Raw genomic sequence first — 18,143 nt, forward strand, 5'->3', positions numbered from 1 at the left:
GAGAGTGGCATTTGACACTGGCGGGTGGCACTTCACGTCATCCGTGTTTTGTGGTGCTTCCCAGAAGATGTAATCTCCTGACTGCTACACCATCCATGGAGTGCGTTATCGGATCTCGCATGGAAATGTGGATTGCTTTGGCGGATTTAAATAAGAACATACCGTTTTCTTCATGATAATGAGCTCTGAGAGGGACAATATATCAAAGAATAATACACCGACACATACAGTAGGTGATGCCATGGCACTATTCTATTCCCATATAGGGTCTCTTCTTGAACATCAACCCCAAACCAGTTCCTTTATGGATTCCTATTTTATTTCCTCTACTTTTTCACAGTTGGCTCATGTTTCCTATTGTGAATGGGAATTCCTTAAAAGGGTGGTGGCGATTGTATGGTCACTGATTGGCTTCCACAAATGTTGTCAGTCAAAAAAACATGTTTTCATGACCCTTTCAGAAGGCTCGTGTTTGGTGTATTGTGCAACAGTCACTTTTTTTTGTAAAATGTTACTCAATATGAGTAGAGGAACATAGACAAAGTGTAAGCATTAACTGAGTTTAGGTCACTCAATACGACTTGGAAAGTTCAATCCAAAATGAAAGTGTTGGAGCCAACGACAATATAAGAAAATTATAAGTTGAACAAACAAGAGAAGACCATCCAGCGCATCAACCTTGTTTGGTTTCTTAACAGTTAAGTCTGTCCCAAATCTCTTCCAGCTGCCATAATTTTTGCTTCAACTATAAGACTTGTTAGTTTCTTTCAGATTCTCATGATGTTTTGTATGAAGAGGTGCTTCCAGGCTTTCATTATGAACAGAGTCCACTAAAATCTCTGTGATGTCCTGCATTCACTATTCAACTAAAAATGTCAGAAAATGATGGAAGAAATGATTGTTGTACATTTTGAGGTACTGTACAAAGAAAAAGTAAACTCATCGTTAAACAAAAGTATGTAAGAAAAATCAAAACCTAAATTTAGAGCCGATTAAATTTATAAAAAGTCATTGTTCTTTAACGTTCTTGTTTATAATTAAAAACATAGGGAATCAGGTTCTCAGTCTTGTCCAGGTTTCTAATTCCAAAGATATGCTGATAAGTTGACTGGTTACTCTGTAGTGATCCATATTAAGTGTATATATGGATATGCCCTACCAAAGCCTGGCCTCTCATCCAGCTAGTTCTGGAAAATGGGTGGACTTCAGTTTTACAAAGACATTAGCAAATATTTCCACTATTAAACTTTGTTAATAGAGTGCTGTTCATACTGCATCAAACAGTTGTCACTCGCGTGTGTGTAGGGAGCATCTACAGGCCTCTGGTGAGGTAAACCATCCATCCCCAATAAGTGAGGAAACACAGCCACAAACAATTTCTTCTTTCTTCTCCGCAGACCAGTGGACAAGTTCCGATATGGACCGTGATAATACTTAAGGTTTTGCTTGAAGCTCTCGGTCCTTCCAATCCAGGGCCTACGCACTGGAAGTCTATGTGTTCACTTGGGAACCCACTTCTAAAGAGTATGGAGCTCTGAGGAAGAGACTTATTTACTGAAAACACTTGAAAGTGTCAGACCAATGCCAACCCTAGGTTGTCCAGGACATGAAACATCCGTTATTTTTTTTATTGGACCTTTTTCTTATTTTTAGCGTAATTAAATGAGATGCGTGTTTGGTATTCAGCCCTTTACATTCCCTTTTGATTCACCTCTCCACACATTTCTAATAAAGGGAATATGTTTTTGGAGCAAAGGGGGTCAGCAAGCAGGACAAGCTTATTATGAAGTACAAATTCCTGCATCTCCATTTAAGCTACAACTGATGCTGTCAGTGACTTATACTTGGTCACAGTATTAAAAAAAGCAGTGCACGCCTGATCAACACCAATATGTATAATGTATTTATTATCAGATACAGTATTCATAATGAAGCTGACCTGACCCAAAATGAACTGGTTTCAGAGAACCGAGAAGCTGAGGTAGCTGGAAACAAGCAGCTTGGCGTTACTGAGCAGGCGCGATTCTGCGGTCCAGCAAGTGCTCGTGGCACCACGGCTTGTGCCCAATTACCGATTTACAGGGAAAATAAAAAGCAGTTTCTGGAGAGTGAGTGTTGGAAAACTCCAATTAGCATCAATTAGTGAGGTGAGTTCCTGCAGCGGGATATTTGGGGCAATGAAAAAATATATGAGCTCCCAGAATGCCTGACTGTAGGTGTTTATTTACCAGGTGAAGAGACTCCCGAGACAGAACTTGTTGAACATTTGTGCCTGCGGGACCTGAAAACTGTGAGCAGTGGGGACTTCAGGATGTAAAATGTAACGGACTTTCAATTATCGACCGTCTACGGAAAAACAGTACAGGGCAAAACGCAGCCAAGGCAATGGTGCCGAGGAGCTGAAGTCTCAAGAAAGCCCACGTGCAGAACCCTCGGTGATGCTGCCGCTGCTGCCTAGGGAGGGTGTTATATAGAACAACGGTGGAGCAGACTGTAAGCACTGCTCCCTTCAGATGACTGTTCAGATCAATCCTTTCAAACCAAGGGCTCCACAACACACACGGTACACTGCTCATATGACAACAACGGCGGGGACTTGCCTGCTCGATTTGACTGGTCAATCATTGGCTGTACTATTCTTCTTCTGGCATTAATAAACCTGCAAAAGAGCAAATCAGAAGTGGTTTAATTGGCTGATGAGCACTTTCACATTAGACATTTTAGGCCCAAAAAAAAAAAAAGTATTGCTACTTCTTATTACTCCTCAGCAGCCCACAAACGATTCCTATCTCTTTTACAGTGGGTCGCTTTGGAACGTACTTTGACCACATCACCACATTCTTTATTTATTATTGAATTCTGGTACCTAAATAAAGGTTGTAGTTGCTTGTGGTAACTATGAATACAGCAGATAAATTCCAGTACATTAGCAAAGCGACATTGCTGCTCTTTGGCTAGCAGAAACATCAGCCTCGTACACCTAAACAAATTCGAAATGAAAGTTATCACTCATTAGATGTGGAAACAAGTTAAAAGTTCACAGCGTGCTAGGAGGCTTTTTTTTTTTTTGACATTGTAGGGGGTTTAGCTACCCTTCCAGCTGTCCACAAATGAGGACCAGGCTTTGCCACTCTGCTTTCACAAGGTATTGTTATGTCAGCAAGCCCATCAATTAGGCTGTCTGAAGTTTTATCACCAGCACAGCAGCAAATATGTGCCGGTACACAAAGACTCCTAGGCCTTCACAGCTCCTGCAGCTTTGGACTGTAAAGTCAGGGGTCATTTGGAGGTTAGTGCCAGCCGAGGGCAACTTTTATAAAGTGAGCCTGGGACACCCTGTGTTGGCAAACAGGCCGCCGCCGCGACCTGCGCCTCCACATATCTGTGCATGAATAATAAGAAAAGAAATAAATAAATAGCAGCTCCTGACACATGGCTTTAATTAAGACTAAATATAATCATTCAATCAGGTAGGAAAAGTGGCACTTAAAATCCCAGGCTGCTAGCTTCTCAGATGAAGCAACTCATTAGAAGAATGCCGACTGGATTCAATTTTGCTTCTAATGTGAGTTTCTCTGTATACACACACACACATACATACATACACAATACCTGTGTAGCACATTTACAACGATGCCTAATGAAAATCATGGTATACGGTGGGAGCATAAATACATTAATTAAAAAAACAACAATGTAGGTGAACATCACTTTTTTTTTTTTTAGCAAACTTCTAAGGTAAAAAGAGCCACCTTAAATGTTCCTCTCTCGCGCTCTCCCTCTTTGTTGTCAAAAATGTCACCCTGCCTGAGGTGCAGCTGATAGAAAACTGGGGGAACGAGTATAAAAAAAAAAAGCCTTGTTAAAAGAATGTTAAAGGGTTACTCCGGGTTTCAGCAGCTACTTGCATTTTTGAGTTTTCTTCCTCGATGGACTGTACGTGTCTTATGGCTGTGTGTGTGTGTGTGTGTGTGTGAGTGTGTGTGTGTAAAGGAGATGGTGAAGGGCTGTGTGGGTGTGACTGGCGAAAGTTAAATCTATGCTAGAATATGAAAAAGAAAATTTGACACAGCTAACAAGTCGTCATCTTCAGGTGGGTGGGCCTAAATAAGGTGACGGGTAAGGGGGCTGAAAAGGGTAGGCACACCACCGGAACGATCCGTGGACAAAATTGTGTGCCAGTGTGGAATTAAACTTCACCCCTTTACACAGGCACAAATTTATACATGCGTGTGTCTGTGCAAAAAGGATCCAGCAAGAAATAACAAATAAAGGGAAACAATGCCCTGCTCTTCAATGTTCCCCCATTTGCCAATGTTAAAAAAATGTGTGACAAACAATTAAGCTGGAGGGGGTGGGCGGCATGTGGGCTACATGATTGCAGGAAGGTAATCAGTGTGCCTAGTCCATTTGCTAATTGAACATCCTGCTAAAAGCATTACCTGGATGGCACTTTCAGGCCGGCATATTAAGTTGGAAAAAAAAAACAAAAAGCCGAGAAAGGAATCTGCTTTCTTGTCGGGAGTGAGTCCACTTTCACTCCAGTGTAGTTTCCTTTTCCTTTTCCAGTAAGTCGGTAGACTCAGACTCTACGTCCACCAGACTACTTTTTGAGCTTCAGAATTTCCACTTTTAAACAGGCTCTCTCCAGTATCTAGGTTATATGGCGGCCCTTAAGGACGCATGCTTGCACAGTGAGCAAACGTTGGCTAAATACATGCCAAGCGTTCTCTCTGTTTATTTGCCTTTATCCTGTCAGAGTCTCTTCCTGCTCAAGTTGCTACAGTAACATGCTCTGCTTGACCAAAACCACTTCTGCCTGGCAGTGGCCTTTATCAGTGAGGCCAATTGAGATTATCAGGACGCTGCTGATAAGGTTGTTTTCTCTCCTCCCCATAAGCTGCTAATGGCTGTGTGCTTCTAACAACAAAACATGCAAGCCAAGCCCGCAGCACAACTTCAAGGACTGAAGGAATTCCAGGGCTGGTTCAGCGTCTCTTCCTAAGCATATCTTAATGAGTACTGTTACTTTATAGATTTTGTATTAATATTTACACCGGCTCAGACCCTCTTGGCCACACTTCCTTCTCTGTCTCCCTCTCTCACGGAGTTGTTGGCTCCTTCACACGGGAACAACACAAGAAGTCCTCAAACAAATGCAGGGGGGTCAAACAACGGTCATCACACTGGCTACTGGTCACAACGTGCCTATTAGCAAAAATATGAAAATAATTCATTTTCACCCCTGGGTCCGTCTTGGGCATGTAGGAGCCTGTGTGCAAATTCATCATCAATAAAGGTGCTTGCTTTACTCAGCTACCTCTTTACGTGAATGGCTGGCAAGCTGATCCATAAAGCTCGACGAGTGCATCTTTATGTTTGAATGAATGAAGTGATGAATGAATGAATGAATGAAACATTTTCTGAGAAAGATTTGAGCAATTTGTATTACTTTCAGAAAGCCACAGCTGACGTAATAAAAGAGTAAAAATGATATGATTATATAGTCCTATAGCCACAAAATTCTTTAACATTACTAGGCTTGTTTGTCTAAATATTGCTGTTACTAATTTTGATTCTTACTAATATATTATTATCACTACAGTTATTCATTTTATTTTAAACTGCAGATATTTCATTATAATTGCTAAAGTTACGCTATCACTGCTGTAATTGTTATTACTATGCTCACAGTTATTTTAAATCTGTAAGGATTAAAATTACTTTCTTTCCAATTGCTAATATTTAATACCGCTCTCCTCGTGCACAAATTCCTGAACATTAATTAAACACAGGGTTCTCTACGTTAAATTAACACTGGTGACTTTAAAAAGGATTAAAAAACATTACTACCAACGTGACTACTCTTCTAGTTCCTCATTTATCCATCCATTTTCTGTGCAGTAACGGAGTAGCAAGGTGTATCCCACAAGCTCAGAGCCTTCCAAGGTTTGAGCCAGCACCAGGTGGGAGATACTGTAGGCTTCCATCCATGTATTTTGGAATGTGCTGAATTCTATTTGGATTGCACTCGAGTTGGGAAGGTCTCCTGGCCCCAGTGGCAGTAAGGGAGAAACCAACCTTAGACAGAATGCTTCCACATCATAGGGCACATTCTTCCATCCATCCATTTCTGATCCGACTCATCCAGTTCAGGATCGCAGTTGAACAGTGGAGGGAAATGAGGAAGCAGCCAGGAACGTGCTGCCAGTGCACTGCAGTGCCTTATTGTTATCACAGCCATTAGTACTATTCTAACAGCTATGCACATGTAGACTGCTCTTATCTTGTTTAATGAATGCCCTGTACTGTATAACTGTTTCTTTTTCATCGAGTATGTGGTGGTGAGGGGAGGGGGTGGGGCTATTCCCAGAAATAAAGGTTATGCTCCAAAATTTGCTGTCTTTCTGGAGAGCTTTGTAGCAAGAATCGGTGCAGGCCTTGCCTCCTTTTGCTCAAGACAGGCTACCTAAAGTTAAAAAGGCAGCAGCTGGGGACGAGTCACAATTGTTTCAATTTCCACGTGCTCACATTGAGATTCTACTATTAAGAGTGCGATTTGGGATATTTGTGGAGACCGGGGGCGGGGGATTGGGGGGCTGGGATTGGGTGTGCGTTGTTGGGAAAGCCGAGTTGGAGAAGAGGCCTCCCTGCATTTAATGCAGCTGTACACACTGCATTGCTTCTCTTCTCGAAAGCGCACACACACACACACACACACACACACGCACACACACTCTTCAGTATTTTTCTCCCGCTTTCTTAGATTTTTTTTTTTTTAAGTCTGAAAGTCCTTGTTTCGAGTTAACAGACTTGAAGCCACACCTGGTAACCTACTCCTGTTGTCAGCATTCCTTTCTTTGGAAACCTTCATGCCAAACCATAATCTACTGGAACAAAGCCAGCATGAAAGCCCTGTCTTTCATAAGCAAAAAACAAAGTTGGGTCAGTTTGACTGGTTTACAGAAATGTTACTCTTGCTGCTTTTAACACCAGGCGTCTTTTTCTTTTTCTTTTTTTTATTGTCACAAGGCAGGGCCTCACGCTGGCCAGGGAGTAGGCCCTTTTGTTCTCTTTTTATAAACTTTATTTTTCTTTGCAGTTTAAGACCTTACGTTGTTTTCAAGCATTCCATCCCACTGTCAGTCCACAAAAATTGTGCGGGACTCAGATTTTAGTAGCACTTCAGCTGAAAAAAAAAAGGAAACAAGGCTGCGTGGCGTTCCATTGGGCTCTAATCTCATCTACTGTAAATAAAGATAAGATCAGACCAGATTAGCACTGTGGAGGCACAGTAACTCTTTAAGAAAGGCATCAGATTTGTTCGTATCTGGAGATTTATCATAAACTATCAAAAAGAATCTTTCAAAGCTACTTGGAAATGTGGGAGGGGAGAAAACCAGTAAGGCTTCCTTCAGCTATTCATATCTGGGATCTTTCTTCTTTGAGATAAAACATGAGTCAAGAGACATAAGCTGCACTACATTACCTCACTGCGTTTGATTTATTACAGATGTAAAACATCGAGAACTCGGCTGCGCGAGTTCACATGAACACTGCTCACATGTTTCCACGGTTTACACACTCCACTGTTGGGCTTTGACATCACCTAACATCCACGGACCTGCTAGGCTTTGGCTTTCATTTTCCTTTCCGTTTTTTTTTTTTTTCCTTTGCCCTTTCTCATTCCTCCTTTAGAAACGCTCCACACACCAATGTTAAAAACAACAGCAGTTTAAAAACAAATAACCAGAGAAAGAGGCAACGTCGTAGTTTGCTCCCCCATGAAGAGGAGTCATAAAAGAATACAGCAAAAATAAGACAAAGAATTATATATTTGTTTTACATTCTGACACACTTTAATGAGCTGCTAATTAAAATAAATCAATAGCACTGCAGCACATTTTCGCTTCAGCATCTCTCGTAAGATGGATAGCTGCATTTTGAGGGAACCATTACCATAGTTAATTCTGGAGACCCATCACTCCTGACAATGTTATACCCTCTTATGGGCCATTTTTCATTTGCATTAGTATGGAAATGGTTCACCGGCACAGCTAGGGCTGATTAATCCAACATTTTTTTTCCCCCCACTTGATCTTTTCACTTTAAGATGGCTTGCTTGTCAAAGGGGGAAATAGAGCCTGATTGTCCTTTGCTCCAAGATTCACTTGGGCCGCCTACCTTACTCCTCACCACTTATGCAAATGGGCGTTATGTTGAAGAGGATGCAGCGCCATATATAAACGGCCAATAAGATTACACCAAATACTCAAGCCATAAAGGTGCGTTGCCAATATTAACTCCACGCCTGCACCTAGGGCTCGGATCTCCTCAGCACCTCAGAAGATAGCGGCTCTGTACTGTGTGGCAGGCCAGCTGTTAGCTGTCTATCAAACACCTAAAGTGGACAAGCAGACCAGGAAAGAGAATGTCACTCCTTTGATCTGGCAAGGAGCAGCTGCTGATTTATAGAGTAGGACTTTGTTCTTCCGTTCTATTTTACTTTCTTTCCTAAGGCAGAACCACAAAATCCAGCGGAAAAAACTGTTCTGTTCTCTGCAACATCAACAAGCTCTGACAACTGCAACAGGGTTTTTCTTGGCCCTGACAAAGCTCTCAGGCATCTCCTTTGACGCTTACCTTATTTTTTAAGAGATATGGTAGTTATTGTTCAATTCAGCTCCTCTGAATGGAATGGACTGTGGCCAGCAAGCCTCAGGCATAAACACACCTGTATGAAAGGAGCCTTATTGTAGCAACTACACACAGCTAACCTCCACAAGCACTACCAGTTTGTGTGCTTTGGGAGTGAAAATGCTGTACACTCCCTGATGGCCCAAACCAAACATTAGCTCTCTGAAATCAGCTGCTCTTACTATAACTTTCTGTCATTCTATTATCTTGCTCTATATACAGTATAGTATGCGGATTGTACAAAAACAAACACTCAGGCTATGAATAACAGCTGCACACTACGTCCATATTCTCTTCTGTCTGTGTATGGTCTACATATATATATATAAACCATACTTATATATAATAGTGTACGATTATGAGTGGGCATGTATACACAGATGAAGTTGCACATACTGTATCATTTTCATATTATATATGTAGTAAATAGCTTAAGACATTATAAACATAATATGAAAATGATATGGGTAGGACTGCCAGTGTATAAAGTGCATAGTGTGCCGAGTTGTATGTAAATTATTTCCCTTTATATATACCTGGGGTTAGAATAAGGGCACTATTCCTCTTGCTTATCGTTAAAGGCGACTTTCTACATGGATGCAAAGATCTGTGATACGGTTTGTATACTGTATATGTTGCAAGGGTCCATAAAAAGAAGAAAATGAAACTTGTAAATTAAAATAGTTTTTTATTCCTAAGCTTTCGACAACCTATCAGGTGTCATCATATATATATATATATCCATCCATCCATTTTCTAACCCGCTGAATCCAAATACAGGGTCACGGGGGTCTGCTGGAGCCAATCCCAGCCAACACAGGGCACAACGCAGGAACCAATCCAGGGCAGGGTGCCAACCCACCGCAGGACACACACAAACACACATTAAGGACAATTTACAATCGCCAATCCACCTAACCTGCATGTCTTTGGATTGTGGGAGGAAACCCACGCAGACACGGGGAGAACATGCAAACTCCACGCAGGGAGGACCCGGGAAGCGAACCCAGGTCCCCTAACTGCGAGGCAGCAGCTACCACTGCGCCACCGTGCTATATATATATATATATATATATATATATATATATATATATATATATATATATATATATATATATATATATATATATATATATATATATATATATATATATATATAATATATAATATATATATATATAATATATATATATAAATAAAATTTAGAGTGAGTCAAAATTATGTTAACACTAATGGATCATTTTTATCTCGACCACACCATTGCCATGGCCTCCACACTCCCCTGATTTTACACCCTTTGATTTCTGGTTATGGGGTATAGTGAAGGTGAAAATGGTGAAAATTCGTGATATCAATGACCTGAGGGACAGAATACGGACTGTGGTATCAGCTATTCCCCACGAAATGTGTGTCCGGGCTTTAAATGGTACTGTTGCTCGTTGGTTTTTGTGTGTTGAACATGATGGTGAACAGGTTGAGACATTCCTGCAAATTATCTTGTATATATGAAGTATGCTTTGTGAATAAATTGTTTCCACCATTCAATTGTTAACATAATTTTGACTCACCCTGTATATGTATAAATCATATATGTATATCATATATAGATATAAAACACTTAAACAACAGAGATGAAAGGCACAATAAAAAGACCAATTGCTAGATTGATACAAGATGTATAATAACTAGATATAGGCATATAAAATTGTTAAAAGCAGATAGACATATAGATAGATAGATGTGTGTGTGTGTTCCTAGGTCAATATTGTCACAGGTGTATATACAGTAATTCTGTACGTATTTCTAAATATACAAGCATAACATTCTCAAGCACGCTTAATTCAATAATCCAATCTAGCAATGCAGGAGGCCCACTCGTACATACACCCACATTCACACTCAAACAGGGCTAATCTGGAGTCCGCAATAAGTCTCGTCTGCCTGTCTTTCAGGATGTGGGAGGAACTGCACACCAACAATGACCCAGTGTAAGATTTGAGCCCAGAAAGCAGAATCTGTGAGGCAGCAGCACTATCCACTTCGTATCCATAAGTTCATCTCTATACGCGCTGTGTGAGTGAATGTGCAGGTCAAATTCAAGTTCTTTATGCATGCACATATATTCATACATAACATATTCGTATACTGTACATGGTAAAATAATTCAGTGTGTCTATGTTCATTTTGGTATAGTTTGTGAATGTGTTTATAAGTTTATAGGGTCATTACTATCACGTACAGTGAAATTCTTACTTGCATGTTTTAAATGACATGCAACACATCATCATTCTCCTGCTCCATGATTAATACTACTTTACACTGAAACTTCTGCCTTCCTTACTTGAAAAATCTCAGCACCCAGTTTATTTCCTTCCATTCGGAAACTAATAAAATTTCGAAATCAAGCTAAATGATTTTATAAATCCATACATCTTAAGTATGTATATCTGTGTGCAGACAAAGATCTGTTAAATATATGTATACAAATGCAGTACACAAATACTTATATAACACTGGGAAAGTGTACCATGACTGCACGTTTATAAGCATTGCACACCACAAACACACACACACATATATACGATATATATATATATATACGATATATATATATATATATATATATATATATATATATATATATATATATATATATATATATATGCTGTACATCTAAATATTGAGGGTTAGGGTTAGGGTTAGGGTGCACAAAGATATGTACCCATTTAGTTTAAGGCAGCCCTTCCACACATTTAAGCTAACTTTGGAAGTCACGGTGACAGAAGGAGAATAGGAAATATGAATTAACAAAGCGCTTTCCAATTGACTGAACTAAACTTTATATTCTGAAAAGTTGCAGTTATATAGAAGTCCAGAATAGAAACCATACTTTATTGATTACACTTTCTAATATGAGCTGCACCTGTATTCAGCCATATTTAGGGTTGTCCCCAAAGCTATTAAAATGTAAATATGCGGCAGGTAATATGTACAATATATTATGCACATGCACAGATTTGTATAATGCGGTAAATGTATCAGGTTTAAATATAATTATTATAGCACCAGTCAACTAGACAAAAGTAATAAAGTAAGAGTTCTTAGTTTTAAATATACTGTATAAGGGAGTGATATCACATTTGTGGACTTTTACTGTTTCTGATTAACATATTTTGACCAAGACCTCAGTCTGATCTTACTGCATTTACACAACTTCTTTGTTCTCTGAGTGAATACCTTCAAATGTCTACATACTGCACTAATGCCAAATTTGAAATAATTTGACATACTCCATCCAAAAGAAAGCACCTTGTTAAGATTAAAGACTCAAAAAAAATAACCTCTTTACCCAGAAAAAGCAATTGAGAGAAACTACTGTCTCAGAAGAAAATGTTTTCACAAATGGATTTTTTAGAAATTACATTGATTTTTTATTTTTTAATTTTCGCATATATCATATTGATGTCTTAACAGATTCAAAAATACGATACGATGAAGACAACTACTTTGTGTTATTGGTCCAAAGTATCAATAAAATGAGGAAAATAAAAAGTGGAGGTGTCAGGTTTTAATCTTCTTGGTTCCAGGTTAGAAGACTCAATAAAGCTCTTGTGCCTGACTATCTTTACGTCTAAATATGCTTTGCCTGAACTATGAAACCTTTGAGAACCCTTAGGTGAGGTCAGTACGCAAGAGGGCCTGGCCTACAAGTAATCCTGTCATTCAGGAGAGCAGCAGTAATTCAGGAACGTGGGCCAAAATGTCTCAATTATTGGACTTATTGACTCTAGAGAGGGCTGCCGCTCTATCATTACCGAGCTCTGTTGGCCCAGCTAAAATTACTATTTGTAATGCGGGGTTGGCCAGCTCATTCTCACAAAGCAAAATGAGTGAAAGGAAGAGAGGTTTTCTCTCCCTCCCTCACTCACATGTTTTTTTTTCCTCTAGTAGAAATAAGCCTTTTGTACGGAGCCAGAGGGACAGTCACTTGGTAATCTCTGCTTTCCAGTGTGTCCAGCCTAATCTCATGAAGGTATCACAAATAAGAATCTCGTTGTTACCCATAATAATCTAGTAAAAAATTTTGTGGCTGACATTTTGTCAGATATCACACAGACAGATGCTGGGATTAAGGGTGAATGCTGATTGATGATGACAAGGGAGGCACAATATATCAAACAAAATTGAGTTTCAATTGACAGTATCATCTAGGTAACAGAAAGGTCTTTAGCCCTTTAGATCACAGAGTGCCTGTGGGCGCATGTCTTGTAAAAGTCCAGAGGACACCCATTAGCATCCAGAGGCTTTTCTGTGAAAGTCAGAAATCTATGATGGCTGCCCTAGCCACCTTTGCGAAACGGCGGTAGACAAGATTGGAAATGTGGAGTTAATTCAACCGGAAAACGAGGCACACGTTTCTTTTATGTGATACATTTGCTAAGACAGAAATATACATGCATGTAGCGCTGCTGTAACGATTCTGATAAGATGGAGACAGAGCATGTGCAAAACACGTAACCACTATAAAAACAAGGTACGCGTAGCTTTGCATGAACGATTTTCTAAAGAGTGAGTAGTTGCAAAAGTGAAAACCAGATGACTGAACCAGCATTACGTGAAACTTCTAAAGCATTTGTGAAAAAATAAAAACCGTCCACATTTGCAAACTTCCATTCCATCCTTCCCTTTCCCAAACCACATACCCAAGGCACAGTCACAGGGGGGCTTATTAATATATTCATGCAAATGAAGTAACAAATAAATAAACCTGATCAGAGGAACCATTTAGGTGAAATTTTGAAAACACAAAATATTTATTCAGCCTCACTGCATGGTGGCTCTGGTCAGACACTATAAATAAGCAACACACACATACGCACACACAGCTGTGTGTATGGATGCTATCCGCAAGTTCTCGGCTGCCACATAATGTTTCTAAATCTTTACATTGCTGTCTGTCAGTACTGGCATTTTGGAGAAATGCAAACTTTCTTTCCCCTTTGCATGCATGTTTATTGTTTCAGAAATCCCAAGGCACAGCCTGTAAAGCCATGTTGTCAAGATGGTGTAAATGAAAGGAGATCCTGGCCCAAGACTTGCTCTGTCAGTTTTGTCCCTTAGGCTACAGAGCTGGCTTTGCAGAGTCTTACAGCATTAGCAGACTGTATTACCTGCTCTGCATTTCCACACCTGCCTTCTTACAAACCATGTCCCGCGTTAACCCTTGAGGAGCGTGTAAAATGTTTTTCCAGGATGTTAACAGTAGGCAGAGACAGCATGAGATTTACACTCAGACAGCAGATGACACCTGTACCAGAAGGACAAATGCAGAGTCCAGTAGCCTGATGTCCATTAATAAAAAGCGAAACATCAAATTGGGAATCACTGATGGCACCCAAAATCCACAAGAGACCATGTTTGTTAGTTCACATGCATGATTTAATAGCAGTTATGGAAATAAACAGCGTTGTTAAACCTTTGTTTATTCTCCTATGCAAAACAAAGAGGTGTGACTGCTTTTTTTTGAAAGTATGGCAACAAGGAATTTTACAATTAGTCAGGCTGAAGCAAACTGTGTGACATGATATGATCATGTGGTTCCTCACAGCCAACCTCATTTAAATTAGGGATTAATTCAATTCAATTTTTTGTGATCGATTTCTTCACCATAAATCATTAAATCAAATGTTTCTTCTCAGGAAATTTGTCTTTGGCCAGTCAAAGTGAGGGGTACCCTATCAACATATTTGGGGCCAAAGGGACATGACGGAGGTAAGTCAACGTCTTTCATTTCCTGCCTTCCAAGAGATGCAAAGTCAAAGGGCTTCATGAGGCACAACATGCAGTTGATTTACCATTTAGAATGTAGCACTTACTTGTTGAAGAGGATTTACTGAATCGAAAATCATTCATCCACGCATCTGTCAATGAACTTTTTTACTACAGTTCTGGCTCACTGAGGGTTGTTGCCTATCAGGTGGAAGGCCCCAAGCCAGCTCTGGAGGGGGTGCTAGTCCATCACTGGGGTCACACACACAGTCATTCATAAGGGACCAGTCTGGAGTTATCAATTAATCTCTGCAATGAGGGAGTGATATTGACAATGAGAATGTGAACGCTCCACATAGGCAGTGGTCAGATGGAAGTTCACACACAGGCTAGGAGAATTTGAAGTCTTTCTAAATGGAAACGAGTCATTCACTTTTTTTTTGATCTACAGGAAGGTCTCAAGTTATGCATGAGTTCTGTACTTATAAATGTATGTTACCCGATTTTGTAAGTCGAAAAATGCATCGTCAGTTAATAGACAATTGGCAAAAAGGAATAATGCTTTATTAATTGTTCTATGGAAAAATGTTTCAGACTTATTAGAAAGAACATGAAGCAATATTACACGTTTTGGAGGCATCGTGATAATCCACCACTAACTGACAATTGCAAAACACAAAAAACACAAAACTACCGAAAATGGTAACAAAGAACTTAACATGACTGAACTACGTCTTAAATGTTAGTGACAGTTGATACATATTCATCTATGTCAAAACTAATTTGCTTCATCCGAAAGTAAAAATGGAAGTTGTTCATTGAAAGTTAATTGAAATTGAATGGAAAAAAAATGATTGGATTTTATGTGCTCTTTTGTATTTATGGATTGCTGTTAATCAAGATTGTATCCTGAGACGTGCCTGCATCGTCTAAAAGAAAATTTCATTTTGTATCATGGGGAAGGCGATGCAGAAGACCACAGACACAATGCAGACACAACTTTCCTTGCCACAGAAACAAATTTGGTTAGTCCAGCAGATCATCCATGCTTTTCTGAACCTCCTTTTTTCCATCACTAGGTCAGGTTTAGCCCGAAAGCATCAAATTCAAAGCAAAAACAATTCTTGGATTATATTACAGTTCATTCTCTGGCATACTCTCCAATACTCAGCTTTTCTAAAATTGCAGAGAACACTGCATGAATATCTTTAGGATATGGAAGAAAACTGGAGTTAGCCAGAGAAAACCCACTTCAACACAAGAATAGGATAGAAACTCTTCAGTGACCATCTGGGATCAAAACACCCATCCTATAGGTCACCCACATCATATTCTGTCAATATTCTCTTTATATTTATAATGATAATTACTACACCATCCTAACCGTAGGAGGTGACCTATTAATGGGATTTGAACCCTCAGCCATTATATTCTGAAGCCAATCTTAAAAGCAAAAATCCACAAAATAAATCATGGGGACGTGGCATAAATTGGTGTTAATATAAACTTGAGAAGCTGGTGGATCATGTGACCTAATGCCATGGAACTTAGCTGAAGATCTTCCCCAGACTTAACTGGCTTGCTTGTAAATCTCAAGATATCATGCTAAGAAAGCACCAAGAAAGGCTCTCTATCTTGCACAGAATTGAACTGCCAAACATATTATTAAACAAAATAACAGCTAACAGTTTTTTTTAATCATTTTTAGATATGCGCAGCTTGACAGTGCTTGGTAAACTGCAAAATTCAAGTATAATGTCATAAAGTCCTTTATGTCTGCTTCAGTTTACAGAGATGATCCCTTTAAAGTAACTTTGGACAAGCAAAATTCATATAGCGTTGTGCTTTTCATTCCGTGTCACCACAAGAAACACATACACTTCTGCACTGAATCTTTGACATCCAATTCTTGTTCTCTCAGATTGAGGAGATGAGTCAACTATGGGCCACTTTAATTTGAAATGTAGGGGAGGCTATGGGTTAATTATACTGTACCTGAACCACCAGAACAGACATGTTGCCTGATCTCGAAGATTCTGTAGTGAAATTGGGAACGGTTATGCTAATATGCATTAGCCAAACTTTAAAAAAAGTGCCGGCAAGTGCTTGAGTATGGTCCTCACATGTAAAATGTAACCAGACACAGGAGGTTGTGGCATAAAATGAGCTGTTTTAAGTCATAATGCAGGAAGGAGCAGCTCAGCAGATTATATGTGCAAACCCACAATGAAACAACGTGAAGGCAGAACTGCTTTGACGTGGAACCTGTTACTATAGGAACATCAGAAGGATGCTATTGCAGGGTCTTAATGAACTGCTTGAGATAATGAATGTATCTAAATATATCAGCGGAAGGCAATGTGGGTTCTGGAGACAAAGGCAATGGCCTTCAGACCTCCAAGGCAGTGGGTTCAAACCTCTCCGCTGGCTCATTTTGAGATCTATGTTGTTACTTGGTGTATCCTTCTATCTTGTAATCTAAAACCATTCTGGAACATCAATCGTTCAGAAGATGTAAGAACAATGGAACAAAACACATTAAATAAAATGAACCCCAATAGGGATAATTACTGTACTTAATAAAGGTTAATAATGAACATTACCTGAAAATAGCATTTTATATACGCATAAATGGTATTACAAGACAGGAAGAACTGGCTCATGCCAAGAACAGGAGAAATGCTGCACTCTTGGTAATGTATGTGCACATCTATTGAACACGCTAGGTCAAAGCGGATATCAAGACCTGCAAGCTAAATCTAGCAAGAAATGAACCAATTGGAACCAACATACACCGTGTGAATCACTGGGTGTATGTCATCAATGAAAAGATATTACGGCCATCAAGCAGTTGACAAACTACCCCTTATGTTTGTAATGCTGCCTTGTCAACCAAATATTAGAGCATTTCATTTCAACTTCCTTGAGATGATCCGTTTTTAATTGCATGCCATAGAAAAAGGAATGAGGAAGCTTCAGGTGACGCATCAACAAGTGGGTAGCAAATCACAAACAAAGGTACAATGCAGCCCATAGCAAGATGCCATTAGAAACACAACAACAAACACGTAAAGCATGTGAACAAAAGAGACAGCAGGAAAGATGCCAAAGTCCTACACAATACAGCTGTACTGCACGTGGAAAGAGCATAAGTGAAAAAAATTGGATGGTAATCCAGGCACCGATGGGTCACAGGTGAAAACGGCCAGGGTTGGGTGCACAAAGAAGGAGCCCCAGGAAAATGCTGTCTGCAGGAGCTGCTCCCAGGGTGCACTGCACACCACACCACGTGACTGGTCTTTCAGATGCAACACCATAAGCGCTGGGCCCCAGCTTCACCTCCAAAGCGTAATGGGGAGGGGCACACATCACCACGGGTGCAGAGAAACTGGAAGCAAGTCCTTCTGTGCCTACATGTGGCGGAAAGAAGCTCAAGCTCATAAAGACACAATTGACTGTATAGACTTTGCATTTTATCTCTGAGTCGTCTATTTTTTTTTTTTTTTTTTAATAGCCCTTGCTTTCACATCTTAGCGCTCCAAGCCGGGGTCACAAATCTTGCTGCTATTCCAGTGTGTGACATCTTCGCTCGTTTGCTGCTGCTCATTAACAAACAATACTGCTGTGAAATTGGTTTAATGACAAAGTAATAAAATTGCTATTCTGCTCACAGATTG

General features: G+C 39.8%; 1 protein-coding gene across 5 annotated transcripts in view; it reads right to left on the bottom strand.

Annotated features, from left to right (window-relative positions):
- Positions 1–18,143, bottom strand: part of meis2a (Meis homeobox 2a) — a 115,057-nt gene that overhangs the window by 6,100 nt on the left and 90,814 nt on the right. For all 5 annotated transcript variants that reach the window (XM_039740982.1, XM_039740984.1, XM_039740983.1 and 2 more), the window contains exon 10: positions 2,601–2,659. In XM_039740982.1, coding sequence (XP_039596916.1) covers positions 2,601–2,659 — 59 coding nt within the window. The remainder of the gene's footprint in view (positions 1–2,600; positions 2,660–18,143) is intronic.

The sequence above is a fragment of the Polypterus senegalus genome, chromosome 18 (genome assembly GCF_016835505.1).
Source record: "Polypterus senegalus isolate Bchr_013 chromosome 18, ASM1683550v1, whole genome shotgun sequence".
In the NCBI taxonomy this organism is placed as follows: Eukaryota; Metazoa; Chordata; class Cladistia; order Polypteriformes; family Polypteridae; genus Polypterus; species Polypterus senegalus.